At 46.4% G+C, this 19981-nt stretch overlaps 1 protein-coding gene across 1 annotated transcript; it reads right to left on the bottom strand.

Moving 5' to 3' along the window:
- Positions 1-2839: 2839 nt before the first annotated feature.
- On the bottom strand, positions 2840-19799 carry LOC309536898 (cytochrome P450 2A13-like). Its single transcript, XM_082231288.1, has 9 exons — positions 19538-19799; positions 13205-13367; positions 11961-12110; positions 11034-11194; positions 9924-10100; positions 8058-8199; positions 6032-6219; positions 4896-5037; positions 2840-3241 (listed from the first exon to the last, which is right to left on the bottom strand). The coding sequence occupies exons 1-9, from the start codon at positions 19715-19717 to the stop codon at positions 3060-3062; spliced, it is 1485 nt and encodes a 494-aa protein (XP_082087414.1). The 5' UTR covers positions 19718-19799; the 3' UTR covers positions 2840-3059.
- Positions 19800-19981: the final 182 nt, after the last annotated feature.

Raw genomic sequence — 19981 nt, 5'->3', positions numbered from 1 at the left:
TTCGTTATGATGAAGGTTGCAGCCTTTTTACTTTAGAGAAATAGTAAGAGGGGACCTGATACAATTTTACAAATTTATGCATGACATGGAGAAAGTGCATAGACAATTTTCTCTCTCTTAGGGAGTTTTTGCACATTTCAGAAAAGCCCTCTTGATTATTTGGCTGTGTGTGTGAGAGAGAGAGAGGGAAGTTTGTGGTTTTTGAATAGACAAGATGAGGACCAGCTTTCAGGTTGGACTTTGAAGACTCCTTCATGTGCCCAGAATATTTTCTTCTTCAGAAATGTGAACAGCCCAGTTCTGAACAAGAGCCCATCCCCATTTGGAGCCTAACCAACTAACCCAAGAAGAATTGCTCTGTTGGTATTTTGAAAATGCAAGGTTATTTTAGGTCTGTTCTCAGCTTTATCTCAACTTTACTGCTTTGAGGCTTTTTGGAGGTGGCAGTTTCTTTTTATTGCCCAGGTGAAGTTTCCTAAAACTCTCCCTGCTGCCTGAGACAACATTTCTAAAACTTTGAAGCATGGGTTTCAAAGAAACTCAAGGCTGCCCATCTGATAATTAAAGGGATAATTATCTTTGTCCTTGTCTGTTTCTGCCTCTGCAAGGACCAAGGAAGACATGACTCTAGAGTTGCGTGAGCTATGTCAGAATCCTCTTCCCTCAGGCTGTTTTATACATATAGGTGCGGGTAACAGAAAGTAAAAAAGATAGAGGAGGGAAGATTCAATCTTGGATCTTTCTCAATCTGAGTTGCAGCATATATGTGACTGGTCACAGGTTCCTATGAACAACTGCTGGTTGCAAGGACAAAGTAAAGTTGCAAGATACTAAATATGTGGAGAGAGCTTTGTTTAGTAAGAGCTATTTTGAGATGCAAGGAAAGTGATTTGGGTCAGCCACTCTCCAAAGCAATCATGTTTCTCTTGGAAAGAGGAATAAGGCAAAGATGGGCTTTAAGGCTGTTGCTATAACCTGCTTGTGAGTGCTTGTGCGAAGACTCCTCTAAACCACACACCCCCTGGATTAAACACCATTGGTCTTATGGTCTGCATGGTTTGCAAAAGGATTTTTCCGTAGAAAGGAAAAGAGAGACTGTTTGGAGAGACAGGGTAATTCAGGGTTACATCTGCAGCAGCAGCAACTAGTTCTTTGCACTTCAATTGGTTGATTATGCTGGGCTGTTATGTGCTGTCACCCCCCTCTCCCAGGGGCTGCTGAGGCCTCACCTACAGAGAAATGCAAAAAAAACCACCCTCATTCTTCTTGAACTGCCCATTCCCATCCAGAAAGCGTTGGGGGCCAAATATGTCTGGTCTTGCAAAATCTTGGGGCAACCCTAGTAAAATGTGCATCAAAAGGCATATACTATTGAAAAGCATATTTAAAAAATGCATGATTTGTTGTTTCTTTATTCACAACATGGGAACAGCAGACAACAGTAGAATTTTGAGGGATACTTTTACAGCTGTGATTTGGGCTTGCCTTATAAGCAGAAATGTGGGTAAGAGAAGTGAATAGAGAACCAAGATGAAATATTTGATCTTGCAGCTTTCTCAATTAGGGGTGCAGCAGAAAAATGTACATTCACAAAAAAGTAATTTCAGAAAATTAGAAACTGTTAAAATTATCATTGCTAAAATTCTGGCAAGTGCCACAGCAAGAAGACTCAATAACATTAATGGATTATATAAACTAGATTTATTAAGAGAAGGCACCTGAGTACATATGTTGAAAAAGCAGTATACATTGTGAGGAAAGCAGAGATAAACAGGTTACTGTTTTATTATTTTTAAGTGCCACAAAAGCCTTTGACAGGGTAGAATGGCCCTAAGTATTTGAGGTATTGAGAAAAATTTATAAAGATGATTGAAGTAGTTGCATTATCAGCTGGTTAAAGGTGAGAAATTTTCCATCTCCATACTCAAACATATTCCCAAGGATAATGGAACAGATGACATTGAAGAAACTTTGACTTACAATGGAGGTGGGTCTCAAAGGGTGCCCTTAGTTGGCGGATGGGGGTGAGGTGGGAGGGTGTGATGTCCCCGCTTCAGGGTCCCCAAGTCTTCCTGAGGAGGACTCAGATCCAAACAATGCAGCAACATTGCCTCCTGTCCCTCCTCATACTGTGGATTGAGAAATGACAAGATCCCAGAGAGGCAAGATTTCCTAGGTTATGACTGACCTATGGCTGTAAAACCTTCCAACAACTGTCATATCCTGCAGGGTTAACTATTCTTCCTTAGCTTTTGTTGTTGTTTAGTCGTTTAGTCATGTCCGACTCTTCGTGATCCCATGGACCAGAGCATGTCAGGCACTCCTGTCTTCCACTGCCTCCTGCAGTTTGGTCAAACTCATGCTGGTAGCTTCGAGAAGACTGTCCCACCATCTCGTCCTCCGTCGTCCCCTTCTCCTTGTGCCCTCCATCTTTCCCAACATCAGGGTCTTTTGAAGGGAGTCTTCTCTTCTCATGAGGTGGCCAAAGTCTTGGAGCCTCAGCTTCAGGATCTGTCCTTCCAGGGAGCACTCAGGGCTGATTTCCTTCAGAATGGAGAGGTTTGATCTTCTTGCAGTCCATGGGGCTCTGAAGAGTCTCCTCCAGCACCAGAATTCAAAAGCATCCATTCTTCGGCGATCAGCCTTTTTGATGGTCTTCCTTGGCTACTCACTGGGAAAGTGACAGCAAAGGAATGTTGGCAAATAGACCACAAAGGAAAGAAGGCATGAAAGGGATGGGGAAGGGGGGGGAACCATTTCATGGCTGGACTAGATGCCAGGAGGGGAAAGGGGAGAGGTGCCTTGGGGAAGTGGGGTAGAGGAGGAAGAGGGCAGAGAGTCAGGGACCAGACATTTATTCACCTCTGAGATCGATTCCAAAAGAAATGAAGAGTAAGGAAATTCCACAAATGGACACAGAGCTAATGGAAATTCAAAAGAAAGAAGACTTGGTATGGTTAGCCTGTTCTGGTGCTTTACATGTTGAAGAATGCCTCCTCCTTTGACACTTGGGTGGCCAAGGTGGGCGACGATGGGGCTCCACTTCTCCAAGTCCTGCTTCAGAGGGGAATGGCACACATTTCATAAAAACGCGGAAGGGTGGCAAAGCCAATCAGCATGGGAGAGACGTCAATCTTTTCAGGTGGGACGGGAGATTTGATGTGGAAGTTCTGCAGGATACTGGTGAAGAAAAGGAAGAGTTGCATCCGGGCCAGCTGCTCTCCAAAGCAATAGCGTTTCCCTAGGGAAGAGGAAGAAAGCAAAGACGGGCTGTTATAGCCTGCTTGGAAATGTTTGGGCAAAGACTCCTCTAACCCACATGACCATGCATAAAATAACACCACTGGTCCTTTGGTGTGCCTTGTTGGCAAAGGGATTTTATGTAGAAGGGAAAAGAGATACCACTGGACAGACAGAGTAATTCTGGGGGGAAATCTGCAGCAGCAACATCTCCTAGCAATTTTTCTCACTTCAATTGGTCCACCAGTGTGGTGTAGTGGTTAAGAGCGGTAGACTTGTAATCTGGTGAACCGGGTTTGATTCCCCACTCCTCCACATGCAGCTGCTGGGTGACCTTGGGCCAGTCACACTTCTCTGAAGTCTCTCAGCCCCACTCACCTCACAGAGTGTTTGTTGTGGGGGAGGAAGGCTTTGAGGCTCCTTCAGGTAGTGATAAATCGGGATATCAAATCCAAACTCTTCTTCTACTGGTGATTGGCCTATTCCAAACTCTATGGTCACCAGACGTCCCTGTTTCCCAGGGACAGTCCCTGGATTTTCAAATCTTTCCCCAGACAAAATCTGTCCCCAGAACGTCCCTGGATTTATATTTTAAGTGTTGTGGATTTATTAGTAAGGAATGAATGTTGCATGATTCACAGCACAAGACATATCATATGGGGACTTCCGGCGAGGCAAAATGGTGGGTGCCATGGCAGTGGGCAGCTCCTGAAGCCAGCCAGAGCCAACTGCGCTACCAGGCTGGTTCCGGGCTGCTGTGACTGCCACTGCCGAGGGGGAACCGGGGACGCCCGGTACATCAACTGGGGGAACCGCTGACCCCCTGCCCATGACCCAAATTGAGCCGGGAACGAGAGTGCCCGGCCACCTGGCCGACTGCCCAGCGGCGCTCGGGGGCCAGGAAAACCCTGGAGCTGATGCAGGGAGACGGAGGAGAGGAGAAGGAGAAGGAAGTGAGAGAAAGAGGAAGGAGAAAAAAGAGGGGAGCCCCGACCTTGCTGCACCACTGCTATGCTGCTGAGGAGAAAAGGTAGGAGAGCACCGGGAGGGCAAGGACACGTGGCCGAGACCAGGCCTGACCCGAGCCTACTCCATGGCAGATAGCACTCCAAGAGAGCAGGCCGGGGCCCAGAGGAAGGCCGCGCGACAGAGGAGACCACAGAAGAGAAGATATTACTTCTTTATTTTTTAAAAAAATTACTTTTTTTTCCTTTCAAGAAAAAAAAATGTCCCCGGATTCTTTGGAAAAAATATCGTAACCTTAGTAAACTCCCCACCCTCCGGGGCTGCTGAGTACTCACCAATAGGACCCCTGACCATTAGGTCCAGTCGTGACCGACTTTGGGGTTGCGGTGCTCATCTCGCTTTATTGGCCGAGGGAGCCGGTGTACAGCTTCCGGGTCATGTGGCCAGCATGACTAAGCCGCTTCTGGTGAACCAGAGCAGCGCACAGAAACGCCGTTTATCTTCCCGCCGGAGTGGTACCTATTTATCTACTTGCACTTTGACGTGCTTTCGAACTGCTAGGTTGGCAGGAGCAGGGACTGAGGAACGGGAGCTCACCCCGTCGTGGGGATTCAAACCGCCGACCTTCTGATTGGCAAGTCCTAGGCTCTGTGGTTTAACCCACAGCGCCACCCGTGTCCCTTACTCACCAATAGAGAAAGGCATAAAAGCCTCATTCTTCTTGAACTGCCCACTCTCATCCAGGAAATGTTGTGGGTCAAACACGTCTGGTCTTGCAAAATGTCGGGGGTCTCTCAGCACAGACCCAAGCATGGGAAACACTTCTGTTCCCTGAAGAAGAGAGGGAGAGAAAGAAGAAGATACGGGAGAAATGGGAGATTCTTTCTGTTATGACATCAGTGACAGTTCCCCATTTCTGTATTTCCTCCCTTGGTGAAGTGTGTCCCTCCCTCATTATTAACACTCATAAGGAATTTTAGAACATGCCTGTCCTCTTTGTGTGGTCTTCTCACAGGAAAGCCACTTCCGCCCTAAAGAGGAGGTGGGGTTGTGGGCTTCACGGCCCCACCACACGTGTGGTGGGTGGAGGCCAGGCCCCGTGTGATCGGGGGGATTCCCGGCCTCGTCACCCCCTGGCTGGCCAATCAGTCCGTTCAGGGGGCGTGGCCTGCCCTATAAAAGCAGGACACAGCCGGGGATCTCCCTGTTTGCCGCCCACCAGCTGTTCCTGTTTTGGTTGAAGGTGAACCTGGCTGGCCATTTTGGGGAAGAGGAATGCTAGTGTTATGTACTGAGTTGAATAGGATCCAAAAGGCAGCAGTCTGATTGGTCCTAGAACAATAGGATTCAGAATGCAGCAGTCTGATTGGTCTTAAAACAATAGGGTCCAGAATGCAGCAGTCAGATTGGTCCACAGGAGCCACCCAATCCAGCTCCAGGTGGAAGTGAATCCTCACCCTGATTGGCCTACAGGAGAATCCCAGAATTAGCCAATCACGTGGGGCCCATTGTGTAAATAATGTATATAAAGCAGACATTCTGGGGGAACTTCCATTCTTCTTCACCACTATGAGCTGAATAAAGAGCATGAAATCCGCTCCTGACTCCAAGTATATTTCAGCTAGGGATGATGGACCCAAGGTAGTTTCATCTGGCAGGGCTCCTCTGCTTTTATTATGGTTTTGACTCCACAGTAGTGATGACGGATGAGACACAGACCAGCGGTGCCTTGGGAATATTAACTGGCCCATCATCCATATCTGGAAATAGTACTGAATGGTGGGGTCTCAGGAATTTTTAAAAAAGATAGAAAAATAAGCAATACCTTGGGAATGGTGTATCCCCGGAATTGGGTATCACGGGTCACTCGTCGTGATACCCCCATAGGAATTATGTCAGAAAATCTCTGGATCTCGTGGATCACAGCATCCGTATAGGGCATCAGGGTCCGGTCGTTCATGTTGGGACTGCGATTCCGGCCAATCACATGTTCAATCTCCTTATGGACCTTCTCTGTTGAGAAATCAGCGGGATATAAGAAAAGGGAGACCTCTCATACCTGGGAAAGCTGACAGGCATATTCCCGAATAAAGGAAGGCAGTTTCCCGCCTCCCGCCCCGTTCTGCTGTCACCTTGAACCTCCCTACATTCTCAAAAAATATTTTTAAACTTACTATAAGGGCAGTAGTTACTAAAAATGACTTAGACTCCATGTATCTATCCACATGCGCCCCATTATGTTTATTATATTTTAAACTTAGAAAAGGGACATGGGTGGCGCTGTGGGTTAAACCACAGAGCCTAGGAATTGCTGATCGGAAGGTCGGCGGTTCGAATCCCCGCGACGGGGTGAGCTCCCGTTGCTCAGTCCCTGCTCCTGCCAACCTAGCAGTTCGAAAGCACATCAAAGTGCAAGTACAGTGGTACCTCGGGTTACATACGCTTCAGGTTACAGACTCCACTAACCCAGAAATAGTACCTTGGCTTAAGAACTTTGCTTCAGGATGAGAACAGAAATCGTGCTTCGGCGGTGCGGCAGCAGCGGGAGGCCCCCATTAGCTAAAGTGGTGCTTCAGGTTAAGAACAGTTTCAGGTTAAGAACGGACCTCCGGAACAAATTAAGTATGTAACAAGAGGTACCACTGTAGATAAATAGGTACTGCTCGGGTGGGAAGGTAAACGGCGTTTCCGTGTGCTGCTCTGGTTCACCAGAAGCGGCTTAGTCCTGCTGGCCACATGACCCAGAAGCTGTACGCCGGCTCCCTTGGCAAAGAAAGCGAGATGAGTGCCGCAACCCCAGAGTCGTTCGCGACTGGACCTAATGGTCAGGGGTCACTTTACCTTTACTTAAACTTAGAAAGGCCCATGAACATATGTTTTACTTCAACGAACTGATTTTTGTACAACTCCGAAAGCTTTTACAAAGTTACTATTAAGTACAATAAACTCTGTTTATAGAGATGGGAGACATAGAGGCATGCCAGTAATTGAACCAGTTACAGATAGGTTGCCGTGTTGGTCTGCCATAGTCAAAATAAAAAAAATTCCTTCCAGTAGCACCTTAAAGACCAACTAAGTTAGTTCTTGGTATGAGCTTTCGTGTGCATGCACACTTCTTCAGATACACTGAAACAGAAGTTGCCAGATCCTTCTATATAGTGAGAAGGTGGGGAGGGGTATTACTCAGAAGGGTGGTGGGAATGGGAGATCGGCAGGTAGCTGAGATGAGCCTGTTGACGACTCTTAACGACTGCAATAGGTCTTACAGCAATTGAACGTGTTTGTATTAGGGGATGCCCTGAATTAGAGCACCTCACACATTATATCTTGCTCTGCCCCTTATACACTGAAGCAAGAGAACAGTTTTGACACCTATAATGATAAGGTCCTCTGGCCAGAATCCTTCTGACATGATTCTATATCTCCTTGCAGACATTGATAAGTATGTGACCTGGCATGTAGCACTTTTTGCAACTGCCTCCAGGGAAATTAGAAAAAAATTATATAGCTGAGATTGCTATCAACTGTAAAGGAGATGAATTTATTTGACCCCATCTACCCCAAGCTGTATTTTTTTCACCAAACTTTGTACATAATCGTCTATTCTATTATTTAACATTACTTTTGATATATTAGTGGCCCCGCTGTGATTTTAGCCTATAAATTTTATTGCCCAATGTTTCAATTTGTATATTAAGGAGTTTTTATAGCTTTGTGCAGATTAGGTGATGTTTTGACAATATAAATGTTTTTAAGTTTCTGTATCAAATTAGTATATATTCTGTTGAATGATACTGTATACATTGCAGCAGCCTTTGGCTATAAGCAATAAATTTGGCTGACGGACTTACCTTGAACCTCCGGGTATTTCAGCAGAAGAAGGAAGCCATAACGCAAGGTGGTGCTGACAGTTTCTGTGCCAGCAAAGAAAACAGCGAGGGTAGTCAAAACCAGATTCCTCAGGGAGAACTCAGAGTGTGGGTTTTCCTTTTCCTAGCCAGAAGGAAGAGGGAGAGGAGGAGGTTTCTCTTATTAAACATTGCTATACTCTAAACATTGCTATAGTCCGTATAGTTAAAGCTCTGGTTTTCCCAGTAGTGATGAATGGAAGTGAGAGCTGGACCACAAAGAAGGCTGATCGCCGAAGAATGGATGCTTTTGAATTCTGGTGCTGGAGGAGACTCTTGAGAGTCCCATGGACTGCAAGAAGATCCAACCTCTCCATTCTCAAGGAAATCAGCCCTGAGTGCTCACTGGAAGGACAGATCCTGAAGCTGAGGCTCCAAGACTTTGGCCACCTCAGGAGAAGAGAAGACTCCCTTCAAAAGACCCTGATGTAGGGAAAGATGGAGGGCGCAAGGAGAAAGGGATGACAGAGGACAAGATGGTTGGATAGTGTTCATGAAGCTACCAGCATGAGTCTGACCAAACTGCGGGAGGCAGTGGAAGACAGGAGTGCCTGGCGTGCTCTGGTCCAGGGGGTCACGAAGAGTCGGACACAACTAAATGATTAAACAACAACAACATATTCTAAAGCCTTTCCCACAAAGCGCTCTTTCTCTTACTGTTCAGCTGAGCTGCAATGGTGTCTTGGTCAATTGGATAAGGGGATATGGACAGTCGCGGACTGTTGAAAAGGTGGCTTCAATTCATGGCCCTCCAAGTTGTGGGAATGTTCAGGGATTCAGGGGAGGATATATTGTTTGATTATAGCCTTTCCAACTTGTGTTAATAAGTTCACAATTTAGCAGAGTAACATCCCCCTTTTTAAACTCACAGCGGATGCGTTTGCTCAGGCTAGCTAAAGCCTCTATAATAACTGTTCTGGTAAAGGTAAAGGTAAAGGGACCCCTGACATTAAGTCCAGTTGTGGTCAACTCTGGGGTTGCGCCGCTCATCTCGTTTTATTGCCCGAGGGAGCCGGCGTACAGCTTCTGAGTCATGTGGCCAGCAGGACTAAGCCGCTTCTGGCGAAACGAGAGCAGCACACGGAAACGCCGTTTACCTTCCCGCCAGAGTGGTACCTATTTATCTACTTGCACTTTGACGTGCTTTTGAACTGCTAGGTTGGCAGGAGCTGGGACCGAGCAACGGGAGCTCACCCCATTGCGGGGATTCGAAACGCCAACCTTCTGATCTGCAAGTCCTAGGCTCTGTAGTTTAACCCACAGCGCCACCCACGTCCCAACTGTTCTGGTATTTCCCCCTTATTTCATCATAAAAGATAAGACACGACACAGTCTTCTATAAAATTATAAAAAGAGTTTATTCACATTCTGTTCACAATCGGATCCCAGAAGGCAGACGTAGCTTAGAAGAGGAACATACACCTGGAAACTATCTCATAAGGGGACAGTCCCTTTGTCCTCTCTTGGCTGGAAGCCAAGAGAACATCTTTAGCTAAGCGGATGTTGCTTCTTCGATGCATGTAGTCAAAAAAAGAGAGATGGCTGCCCTGCCCTGTGCTTTTGTAGTTACCTGCACAGGTGAGGCCACGGCCACCTCTAGTCACATGCAGAGGAAGTCTGTCCCAGCCCAGAAGGAAACAGGAAACAGGAAGTCTACCTGCTGGCTGGACAAACATTCCTCCCCATGTGTAAACATGATCACTCTAGGAATGTTGAACTTGTTGGCATGGGGCAAGACAACTGGCATGGGGCAAGACAACTTTCTTTCCCAAGAAAATCATCACAGTTCTTCGAACGCAATAATCATACCTGATGCATTTTCACAAGGAAACAGTCGATGAAATCCCGAGGGGAGTTGGGGTCCAGGGTCTCCTCATTGGCTTTTACTTTCTTTGTGATGAACTTCTCCAACCCTAAGAGTTGCTTGAAGGCTTCCTGCTGCGGGCCAGGCAGGTACTGCATGACGCCCGAGAACATGTCGTAGAGCTGCAGAGTCATGGGGAGGAAGAGAGACCCGATATTTCCCCAAGTGAAGCTGAGATAAAGGTGCTGTTTGCGTCTGAGGCTCCCCTAACACACCCAACATCCGACCCTCCCTTTATGGTGGAGGCTGATGCCTCTGACGGGGCAGTGGGAGACGTGTCTGCAAGCTGATGAGGAAAGGGAGCTGAGGTCATGCGCCAGCCATTCAGTCATGGGCGTGGTTGGAAACCTGGAAGTGTTTCTCTTGCCAATACAGAATCAACTATTAGACAGGTGCCTTCCTTATCTGGGACAGGCTGTGACAGTAGGCACAGAGACAAACAGAAGTTGTATAAGGCCTTCAAGGGGCATGTCTGAGGTCCAGCGCCGAGGGCCTTCTGGTGGTTCCCTCAGTGCGAGAAGCCAAGTCACAGGGGACCAGGCAGAGGGCCTTCTCGGTAGTAGCGCCCACCCTGTGGAACACCCTCCCACCAGATGTCAAAGAGAAGAACAACTACCAGACTTTTAGACGACATCTGAAGGCAGCCCTGTTTAGGGAAGCTTTTAATGTTTGATGCATTACTGTATTTTAATATTGTGTTGGAAGTTGCCCAGAGTGGCTGGGGAAAGCCAGCCAGATGGGCAGGGTATAAATAAAAAATTATGATGATGATGATGTCTCTGGTGCACTCCTAGATTGGTGAGGTGTTGTGTGAGGCATTTGGTTTCTCAGGGTCAGGGAAAGACATCGCTCCTGGTTCTGGCGCTATTTGTACTGTGAGCTTCTGTTGGCCAGCCTCACTCAGACCCCTGAAGGTGGTCTGCTTGTTAACTGGCAATGCTGCAGCTTCTGACAGTGTCTTGATCACTGCTGGGCTTTGGGGCAATGACTGATTAAGAGGAATTGTATTATTCACTCACTCACAAAGGAAGTCCTTCCCATCCCCTCCAATTTACCTGTCCCCAAGAGGTGGCAGTGAACCGGAAGCTACCCAGCATCATGCTCAGCAAGGAGTGGAACTCCTTATCTTCGTATTCAAAGCGGTCGCCAAAGGCGATGGAGCTGATGACATTGGACACCGTGCGGCTCAGGGTGTAGGTGGGGTCAAAGGGTGCACCTAGAAAAAAAGACACACACACACACTGTGCAAGTCACTCAACCCAGGAACAAATCAAGAATACACTTTGCAAAGCAGTCCACTCTAACCTCATTACAGTGGTGCCTCGGGTTAAGTACTTAATTCATTCCGGAGGTCCGTACATAACCTGAAACTGTTCTTAACCTGAAGCACCACTTTAGCTAATGGGGCCTCCTGCTGCTGCCGTGCCACCAGAACACAATTTCTGTTCTCATCCTGAAGCAAAGTTCTTAACCCGAGGTACTATTTCTGGGTTAGTGGAGTCTGTAACCTGAAGCGTATGTAACCCGAGGTACCACTGTGTTTCTTTGAGCAACGTTTCTTCGCGTGGATGTAGAGTGTTGGTGATGTACAGTCATACCTCAGTTTACAGACGCTTCAGGTTGCGGTTGCGGACTGCCGAAACCCGGAAGTACCGGAACGCGTTACTTCCGGGTTTCGGCAGTTGCGCGTGCGCAGAAGTGCCTATTTGCAACCCGAGCGGGCGCAGATGCACTGCTGCGGGTTGCGAACGTGCATCCCGCATGGATCACGTTCGCAACCGGAGCGCCCACCATATTTAGCTTAGGCTAAGTTACGTCTTTTCCCACCCATTACCAAAAATAAAAGCAGCCGTGATAATATTCAGTATAAAGCCTTCAGCTGCCCACTTAACTGCCCACAGGTCTAACTATCACTGTCAAGCGTTTCTGTCACCTGTAACTCATGAAGCAGCATTTCTTGAAGATACCAGAACTGAGCTCACTTTTTGTTTCCCTCAGGGATTCCAGCAGGAAGTGGGCCTCCTCCAGGATCCGCTCTTCGATGGATCTCTTTCCCATCCCAAAATTCCTCAGCGTCATGATGGAGAATCGGCGTAGCTGCTTGGCCCGTTCCCCGTTGCTGAAGGAAACCCCTGGGAAGCAAAGGAGCCAGTGAAATGAGGAGGAGAAAGAGGAGCTGGAAGGTGACACCATTTTAAACTAGACTTAAGTATGTCTTTTTAACTGGATTACGGTATTAAGCCTCCCTGAAAATGCTGCTATATCAGTTATTCTTCAACAGGTATTCTTTATGCGTAAGTGCTGTTTTTCCCTTTTGTGGGGTTATTTTAAGGGGGAGAAAAGAGGGAAATACCAGGAGAATCCAGTCTGCCTTAAATCATCCTGGATTAGCTACAATAGTTTTAGCCTTTTAACTTATCAAAGCTTCTCTGCAAAGGGATGCACTCTGTGGAACTCGGAAATGTGAGGAAGGAAGGAGAGTATCTAATAAATGTATAATCTCTTACCATCTATTCACATCCCAACATTTAAGAGTACCTGGGAGAACACAGTTGGCAGTCAACTGATAGAAGGCACTTGCAGACTCAAGAGCTTTTTCAATATTATCTATGCTTGCAAAGTTACATCGGTGGTCCTTTACTTGGCTATGAATATTCAGATGCAAATGCCATCTCTTCTATGACTTGTCTGAATTGTCGGAGCTTCCTTACGACTGAGCTGTAATGGCTTTACTCCGTGTCGTATCTATGGAATCCATCGACCTCTCCTCCGACATGATTAACGACCTAAGCCTTTGAATGAGGCTTCAGGCATGCTCCCATTACGCAGAGTATCCAAACAGCAGAAAGAGAGCCAGAAATATGTGCTACATTGATACATTTATTTCTAACTACGCAGGACAGAAAAGAATATGCGTCTGCTCTCTGTGAGAGACAGAGAACAACAAGAAGAAAGAAACAGGAAACCAGTAACATCAACATCCACCTCCCATCTCCCATGAGACTTCCAACAGTCTGGAATGTCAACAGAGTCTTGTGACTCCAAAAACTGCACAGTGGCATAACAGAAATCTAACACGAATGATGTAGAGAAGCCCTCTCTCAGCCTGTCCTAAGAAACTGGTATAAAAAAATCTACTTCACAGGAAGGACCACTGCTAAGTTCAATGCCAAAACAATGGTAGTAATGATGCGCTCTGCCAAGGGTTGCCCAAGAAGAGACTGACCGTAACCCTGGAAAAGCCAGTCAAACGTGGCTTGCTCTCCACGGCCACCAAACTCTTCCGCCTGGTCCACCAGGGCCTCCTTCACGGCATCGTATCCACACAAGACCACAACACGGCGGGGCCCTAAGTGGATGGTGTAGACAGGACCATATTTCTCACGGATCTGTGAAAAGAGGAGGAGGGCATTGTGTGAGGTCATGAAACTGATGCAGAGATGGAGCAAATTGCTCACCTACCTGTGCAGAGATTAGTAGCTCCTGAAAGCCTAAGCCTAATTAGGCAATGAAAAACACATCCTTTATGATGAACCTTTGGTTCTCCATTATCTGGGCACCAGAATTTAAGAAGGATATTGGCAAGCTGGGATGTGTGCAGAGATGGGCCACAAGGATGATCAAGGGTCTGGAGATGAAGCCTTATGAGGAATGGCTGAAGGAGTTGGGTATGTTTTGCCATGATAAGAGGAGACTGTGGAGAGATATGAAGGCCTTCTTCAAATATCTAAAGGGCTGTCACCTGGAAAATAGACCAAACCAATGGATTCATGTTATAAGCAAAGAGCTTCTGACTTAACTTCAGAAAGAACTTTCTGGTGGTAAGAGCTGTTCTACAGTGGAACAGAATCCCTCAGAAGGTAGTGGTTGAAATTTGCAGTTCCTCAAATTTTGCAATGAATTTCTCCAAACCCACAAGTATACAAAGTGTGCATATAAAGGCATATATTTGTGGAAATAGCATACAAAATTGCATTATATTTGGGGGGGTTCACTACATAAATGTGGCTATAAGGCAGATCTGCCCACAAAAATGTGTATACTCTATTAGGAAAAACGCACAGTGAAATTCTGATGAATTTGCATGAGGATTAAAAACATATAAACTGGTGCAGAATGTAATGGACTGAGAGAAACAGAAAGAAACAGATTCACCCACCAATAAAGGCACACAACACCAGCAGGCTACCATGAGGAAACCTCTCCTCCATGCGGGGAACTGAAATTAAGATTGGAATCATGGAATTATAGAGGTGGAAGGTACCCCAAGGGTCATGAGAAATGAGAACAATGAGAGAAACAGATTCGACCACTTCGACAGCCACATGACACCAGCAGGCTATCCTGAGAAAACTTCTCCTCCATCAACAGATTTGTGGTTAAATCCGGGCTGGTCTCAGATATTAAATTGCCCTGCAATCTACCTGTGTAGTTGGTGCCAAGAAGCTGAATCTGGGTGGGGAAAAGAGTCATGCAGGCCAAGCCCTGGGAGAAGATGATCTTGGATTAAGACAGGGCTCTTGTTCTGCCAGGACTTTGTTTCCCTCCTTGGCCGATATTTTTCCCGTCCAAATTCAGCTGGTTGGCACCACTTACATAGGTAAATTGCAGGGCCATTTGATAGCTGCTCAGATTTTGTTTTGAACTTTGATCATTTGTTTGTTTTGTATTTGTGTGCATTTGTTATTTGTCAACCACCTTAGGGGACTTTTTTGGTTGAAAGGTGAGTATAATAAATAAATTACATAATATAACACAACATAACATGCCATCTGGATAATCCCTGGGCAAGCTCAGCGCAGTCTCCAGTTTCACCTACCTGGCAGAGCAGGTTTTGCTCAGTGTTGGATTTCCAACTGATTCCAAAGAATCAAACAGTTGGATCTCCTTAGGTGGTGCAATATTTATTTTTGGTTATGTTTGCACGCAACCTTTCTGTTAAGGGTACCAGGGCTGAAACTGAGCATGGCGCCAACTGGGTGAAATATGCCAGGCTGAATGACTTCCCACATGGCGGTCCAGCTTTGGGCAGTCTCTGCCCCACATAAAAAGGTAAGGGTAAAGGGACCCCTGACCATTAGGTCCAGTCGTGGCCGACTCTGGGGTTGCGGCACTCATCTCGCTTTACTGGCTGAGGGAGCCGGCGTACAGCTTCCGGGTCATGTGGCCAGCAGGACTAAGCCACTTCTGGCGAACCAGAGCAGTGCACGGAAATGCCATTTACATTCCCGCCGGAGCAGTTCCTATTTATTTACTTGCACTTTGACATGCTTTCAAACTGCTAGGTTGGCAGGAGCAGGGACTGAGCAACGGGAGCTCACCCCGTCGCAGGGATTTGAACCGCCAACCTTCTGATCGGCAAGTCCTAGACTCTGGTTTAACCCACAGCCCCACCCGCATCCCAGCAAAAATGGCGTCGAGAAAGGATGTTCCTGGCTGATCTCCACAGCCTGTTTTGATTGTTTAATTGGGCTTTGTTTGTGTTATGTACTGAGCTGAATCCTAGATCAATAGGATCCAGAATGCAGCAGTCTGATTGGTCGGCAGGAGCCACCCAATCCAGCTCCAGGTGGAAGTGAATCAGCAACCTGATTGCCCTGCAGGAGCAGCCAATCAGGCTCCTGGATGAAGTGAATCAGCAACCTGATTGGCCTGCAGGAGCCACCCAATCCAGCTCCAGGTGGAAGTGAATCAGCAACCTGATTGGCCTACAGGAGCACCCCAGAATTAGCCAATCACATGGGGCCCATTGTGTAAATAATGTATATATAGCTGGATGTTTTGGGGGAAGTTTCATTCATTGCTACTATGAGCTGAATAAAGAGCATGAAATTCACACTTGGCTCCGAGTATATTTCAGTTGATTTTTCTCTTTATGTGATAGTGCTGTTGCTGGCCTAAAGGTAAAGGTAAAGGTACCCCTGCCCGAACGGGCCAGTCTTGACAGACTCTGGGGTTTGTGCGCCCATCTCACATCTATTGGCCGGGGGCCAGCGCTGTCCGAAGACACTTCCGGGTCACGTGGCCAGCGTGACAACGCTGCTCTGGCGAGCCAGAGCCGCACACGGAACGCCGTTTACCTTCCCGCTGGTAAGCGGTACCTATTTATCTACTTGCCCCCGGGGGTGCTTTCGAACTGCTAGGTGGGCAGGCGCTGGGACCGAGCAGCGGGAGCGCACCCCGCCGCGGGGATTCGAACCGCCGACCTTTCGATCGGCAAGCCCTAGGCGCTGAGGCTTTAGCCCACAGCGCCACCCGCGTCCCGATTGCTGGCCTAGCAGCTATCTAATTTATCAGGGGGCAAGGACCTTTTTTGTGTTGTTTTACTCTCTGAGGAGCCAATAATTGTTAACCAGTTTTAAAGGGAGTTCGAACAGCCACAGGTCAGCCACCTCTTTGGAGTTCTTGCCATTATATCTTCACTGGTTTCAAACTTTATTCTAACGACTTTTTAATTTCTTAAAGACCAGAGTTTCTGAATAGGAATCTGGCAGATGTGGTAACTGATTCTTTAAATTCTTCCCCTTCTGGGATAAACAGTCTGCCAACAGAATTTTCTTCAGATGCTCCTCACAGTCCTTAAAAGGTGTCTTCGGGTTATAACTACATGATTTCAAGAGACGTGTGTTATCTATTTGTGTAGATGAACCAGAACACCCTCAATAATGTGCACTCTATAAAAGAAGAAATTTCAGCGCTGAGATCTGCTTTGGATTCTGTAGTGGCTCTAATAGGAACCGGGGATTTTGAAGGCAGCATCCGATGAATTTTGTGAGAGGAAATCAGAAGTGCTTCAGGCTGATAAACTTGGAACTGGAGCAGTTAGGAGTGAGAATGGGAACGTCCCTTCCAATGAGCCCTCCATCCTATTCCATCTAAGGAAAGAACAACTAGACTGGCAGTACATAGAAAAGATTTTTGGGGGTTTTGCATTAACGCTTTGGGACTCAGACTTGGTTGTTTTGGATGAGTGGCATCATGATGACCAGTAGGAGGGCTGTTCTCAGTCTTCACCTGCGATGGGAGCTGCCATGGAGGACTCTTAGAGGGTTGGCAAATGCCTGGATGTTGACCTTCATAAATCACTGCAAGAAGAAAAGTTCCTATGCCCATTTACACCACAAAGAACTCATAACCCACCTACTTTCAGCAGCCAGAAACACCATAACCAGACACTGGAGAGACCTGTCAGGAGGAAGCATGGACCAATGGTACCAAGTAGTATGGGAAACAGCCCTACTAGAAAAATTAACCAATAAACTGAAAGTGACACGGGGACAAATAGAAGAAGACGCCTTCGCCCCAGTACGGCTCCCCTTTATCACACACACAGCCCAACAAGACAATGACAAGAATCCACCAATGGCATACAAATCAATGTGGCTAACCTGATCCAAAACACCCACCCACCCCACTCACACAAGAAAACAAAGACCACCACAGCCAACCACAAATGAACAACCACACCCCAGGCCAACCCCAACCTCTCTCACCACCAAAGGAACACAAGTACGTTTCCGAGCACAATTCAAAGTGTTGGTGCTGACATTTAAAGCCCTAAATGGCCTCGGTCCAGTATACCTGGTCCAGTATATCTCCACCTCCATCGTTCTGCCCGGACACCGAGGTCCAGCGCTGAGGGCCTTCTGGCAGTTCCCTCCCTGCGAGAAGCCAAGTTACAGGGAACCAGGCAGAGGGCCTTCTCGGTGGTGGCACCTGCCCTGTGGAACGCCCTCCCACCAGATGTCAAAGAGAAAAATAACTACCAAACTTTTAGAAGACATCTGAAGGCAGCCCTGTTTAGGGAAGCTTTTAATGTTTAATAGGTTATTGTATTTTAGTGTTTTGTTGGAAGCCGCCCAGAGTGGCTGGAGAAATCCAGCCAGATGGGTGGGGTATAAATAAATTATTATTATTATTATTATTATTATTATTATTATTATTATTAAATAGCACAGAAGCTGCACAAGCGACGCTGACACAAAACCCCACATATATTAGGTATAATAGAAACATCGCCACCCGACCCCACCACCATCTCCCCCCCGCTTTCCCCCTTCTTCTTCCGAATGTCTAAACAAATGAAACTGATCTGTGAAAAATGTTACTTGGAGGAAAAAAAGAGAGAGAGAGAGAGATTGCACATACTTTGTAAACTAAGAAAATCTTTAATAAAAATACATTTTTAAAAAAGAAGAAAAGTTCCTAACTGATCCTAACAGCAACACCAGGAACTTCTGATAGATTGGTTCCCCGGGAAAGTCAGATTTTGATTACTATACTTCATTGCAGGAGGAACTTTAACCATTACTAATTGTGTTGCCATCTTCAGTTGGCCCCTAATAGGGTCAAATAACGTAAGGGAATCAGAGGTGCTACAGGATATTTGAAATATGACAGGGGAAGCCTGGGATTGTAAACTGCTTCTGCATATACGTCACTAGGTCTATGCACATAGTCATTGGGCCTGGGTGGGGTTGGGTTATTTTTTTTTTGGGGGGGGAAGCCTGCTATATAAATTTAATGGCAAATGCATCTCCTTTAAATCAATTCCCAGACCAAATGAGTAAAATTTTCATCAAGGAATCGTAAGCTTGCCTCTTGTGCAAATGCCTGTAAATCTAAATTTCAGAAGGCTGTGTCCCTATTTAGAACAGGACAATCGTCTTTCTTTTTTATCAGCACCTAATAATGTCCCCAGAGGGCACTCTCAACCCCCAGAAGCTAGATCTAGCGACCAAAAGTTAAAATCAGAGGATTTCCTAACACACGAGATACCTGTCAAATCATAACCCACCAGAAGCTGCCCAAAAAGTGTGACCTTGTGTCAAAAGGAACTAATAATATACCTGCTGTACAGCTTGGTTGGTTAGAGCATGGTCTGATAAATTAAAATTAAAATTATTATATTATTATATTATTTATTTTTTAAAAAAATTATTTAAAAGAAAGGCACACTAAAATGCTGATTAATTTTTTTGAGGACATGAGAATTGACAGATGTGCCCATCCCTTCACTCAGGCAGAAATATACAGTGGTACCTCGGGTTACATACTCTTCAGGTTACATACGCTTCAGGTTACAGACTCCGCTAACCCAGAAATAGTGCTTCAGGTTAAGAACTTTGCTTCAGGATGAGAACAGAAATCGTGCTCCGGCGGTGTGGCAGCAGCAGGAGGCCCCGTTAGCTAAAGTGGTGCTTCAGGTTAAGAACAGTTTCAGGCTAAGTACAGACCACCGGAACGAATTAAGTACTTAACCTGAGGTACCACTGTAAAGAGAGAGAGAAGCAAAAGCTGGAGAATGTGGTGGAAGGAGAATTATGAGGATATGATGAGTCAAGTGGGAGAGAGAGAGAGAGAGAGAGAGAGAGAGAGAAGGATGAGTAGGTAGGTAGGTAGGTAGGTAGGTAGGTAGGTAGGTAGATAGATAGATAGATAGATAGATAGATAGATAGATAGATAGGAGTGACCTTCATTAATCAACAGTATTTAAGAATGATTTTATAATAACAATTCAGAGAATGGGAAACTGCTCTGTCACATTATAGAAAGTTACCTTCATGAGTGAACGGTACATATCACTTGTGTTGACTTGGAGCAGGTTCCCGATGAAGGGGAGGGGAGTTGGTCCAGGCGGCATCTTGCTTTTGCGGTACATCTGCCGCCATGTTGAGAGGACCATCAGGCAAGAGAGGCAGATGACCAGAAAAAGGGTTGCTGCTCCGAGGGGATCCATGGGGAGCTTGTGGGTGGTCTGTGGAGCTCTGAGTAGCTGGGAAGAGAAAATACATGCACAGCCCGAGCTGAGGCTGTTATGTAACCTAACCTGAGGGATAACACCCTTTGTGGAGTTATGCAATTTGCTTGCAGTCACTCCTCTTGGCCTCCTTTCTATTTAAGAAGAGAAGATCTCCTGCCAAAAGTCCAGAGGTCTTATTTTTTGCGCGAGACAGTCCTGCTTCATCGATTTTTCATGCTTTATGTACAAGAGAGAACTGGC

Source organism: Podarcis vaucheri (genome assembly GCF_965113315.1).
Source record: "Podarcis vaucheri genome assembly, chromosome: 7".
NCBI classification, from domain to species: Eukaryota; Metazoa; Chordata; class Lepidosauria; order Squamata; family Lacertidae; genus Podarcis; species Podarcis vaucheri.
The sequence above is the reverse complement of the archived record's forward strand: the minus strand, read 5'-3'. Positions and strand labels throughout refer to the sequence as shown.

What these genes read in the sequence shown, in the direction of transcription:
- LOC309536898 (XM_082231288.1), bottom strand. Translation starts at nt 19,717, where the DNA reads ATGGATCCCCTCGGAGCAGCAACCCTTTTTCTGGTCATCTGCCTCTCT. An exon ending in GAAATACCCGGAGGTTCAAG is followed by an intron (nt 6,220 to 8,057) that starts GTAAGTCCGTCA and finishes ATTTCTCAACAG; the next exon opens with AGAAGGTCCATAAGGAGATT. An exon ending in TTTTATGCCTTTCTCTATTG is followed by an intron (nt 3,242 to 4,895) that starts GTGAGTAAGGGA and finishes CCTCTTCCCTAG; the next exon opens with GGAAACGCTATTGCTTTGGA.